General features: G+C 39.4%; 3 protein-coding genes across 3 annotated transcripts; 2 read left to right on the plus strand and 1 right to left on the minus strand.

The window, feature by feature from the left end:
• Positions 1-134: 134 nt before the first annotated feature.
• On the plus strand, positions 135-773 carry VICG_02137 (uncharacterized protein; the record flags this gene model as incomplete). The annotated part of the gene is made up of 1 exon (XM_007605520.1): positions 135-773. One exon carries the CDS (start codon positions 135-137, stop codon positions 771-773), a length of 639 nt encoding a protein of 212 aa, XP_007605582.1.
• Positions 774-984: 211 nt separating this feature from the next.
• VICG_02138 (uncharacterized protein) lies at positions 985-1,359 on the plus strand (the record flags this gene model as incomplete). Its single annotated transcript, XM_007605521.1, has 1 exon — positions 985-1,359. The coding sequence occupies one exon, from the start codon at positions 985-987 to the stop codon at positions 1,357-1,359; it is 375 nt and encodes a 124-aa protein (XP_007605583.1).
• A 95-nt stretch (positions 1,360-1,454) lies between these two features.
• On the minus strand, positions 1,455-1,721 carry VICG_02139 (uncharacterized protein; the record flags this gene model as incomplete). The annotated part of the gene is made up of 1 exon (XM_007605522.1): positions 1,455-1,721. One exon carries the CDS (start codon positions 1,719-1,721, stop codon positions 1,455-1,457), a length of 267 nt encoding a protein of 88 aa, XP_007605584.1.
• Between the last annotated feature and the right edge of the window lie 202 nt (positions 1,722-1,923).

A 1,923-nucleotide genomic window follows, 5' to 3' on the forward strand; every position in this document is an offset into this window, starting at 1 on the left:
AAAACTTATACTATTGAATAGATTGTATTAATATAAATTTATATGACTGGAAGACTTTAATTGTGTGTTTATTTGTGTGTTACAGCCACTATTTCATATGCTTGTTGATTTTATCCGTTTTGTTACCCTTGGACATGAAGACCAATCATGCACATCAAATTCAGAAATCAAAGAACTCATTAGAAAAGCTCAATGGCGCATTTATTGAGGAGGCACAGGAAATAGAATCTCAGAATTGTCTCAAAGCCAAGAGTATACTTGCCAAAATGGAAAGGACTATAGATGTACAGAATGAGACTATTCAAGAGATAAAGCTACAAGGGGAAAAGTTGGTAAAAATCAAGGAGAGTTCTATTGCTGTTTATAAAAACGCCGAAGCAGCCAATGAAGTGAGTCATAGAATCAGACAGGAGTCCAGCATATTCCCCAGCTTTAGCAATCTTTTCAGGGGAGTTAAGAGATGGTGGAAAAAGGATAGAAGGGGAGAAAAGTACATAGAAAGCATAAAGAATAGAAAGAAAGAGGATGTTACTGCGCCTGCTGTTACTGAAGAGGTATTTGAGCCATTAAACGAGGAGACAGTTCCTGGTGAGAACAAGACGGACAGTGAGTTGAGTAAGATACTTACATGTGTGAAGAAAGTGGAGGCTGGCGCACGTACCCAGCTTCAGATCTTGAAAACCCAGGATGACGACATAAATGACATCACCAAGATAGGTGAGTATTCAAAGGGTATTGTGGACAGTACAGAGAAGGAAATGAGGAAGAGGTAGATAGACACATCAATGGTAAATGGGCTGTGGCTATGTCATCTTTTAGTAAAGCACTGAAGTGGTATTCTTCTTTGTTGACATGCCTGCCTTGCAATATTCAGTTAAGTTGTTAATGTGCCGTCATCACTTTTTCATTTTATGCTAACTGCATTACAAATCTTCTTAATTTCATACTGGACGATTAGTTTGGTGTGCGAAAAACATCCCTCAAATGTCTGAGAAGCAAGGCTGTGCAGGAAAAGTCATTCAAATCTGGCCAGACGATCTTTTAGACGTAACAGGAGCAGAGTATAGTAGATTTCTAATAAAGTTTAGTGCTGTCAACTGTTCCCCCTGTGAGAATCTACAGGCATTTTTGGACAGTGGACTGCTGGAACTTGAGCATGACCTACCTGTCTTTCAGATTAAAGCCAAAGACAACACAACAAACGTGTACAACGATCTGAGAAAGTTCTTCAAGTTCAAGACTCTGCCATACTGTGTAGTCACAAGTACATCGCTAGACGTTATTGACCATATGGCTGGGTTCTCAGACCCCGAAATCTTCAAGAGCTTTATCTACAAGAACTTTAATGTATCTCAATAAAAAGTAATTTGTCTATGGTTTATTTGGTGCAATAAACTAGCACCTTATCATACAACCAAAAAGGTAAAGTAGTGTATAAGTATTTTAATTTAGGCCTAGTTCCTTAGCTTTGCAAGAATGGGATGCTCCTTAAATCCGCTTTTAGATTTCCTGTGCACTCTTTTCAGATATCTCATTCGTCCTGTTCCTTGTCCAGTCCTGCGTTGGGCTTTCAGCGAGCGGCGAGTTCGTCTCTTGGCCTCGGGGAATGCACACGAGGAGCATCTTCTGATTTGTTTGTGGTAGGACATGTCGCCACATCTTGGGCAAAGTAGATGGTTTCGTGTTCTTCTCTTGCCAAAGCTTGGTGTTCCTTTCGACATTTGGGGAGGCAAAATTTTACTAGAGAAGCTAACGGATAGTAACTGACTTCCTATTTGTTGAATTTATTAAGCATGACCCTTTCTAGTAGATGAAAGTGTGATTTGTACCATTGCTCAACCACTAATAATATGATATCCTAACGGGTATTCTCGTCTTTTTGCCATACAAATGCTACATTCCTCTTCTACCATTATATCAGTC

Source organism: Vittaforma corneae (genome assembly GCF_000231115.1).
Source record: "Vittaforma corneae ATCC 50505 unplaced genomic scaffold supercont1.61, whole genome shotgun sequence".
In the NCBI taxonomy this organism is placed as follows: Eukaryota; Fungi; Microsporidia; family Nosematidae; genus Vittaforma; species Vittaforma corneae.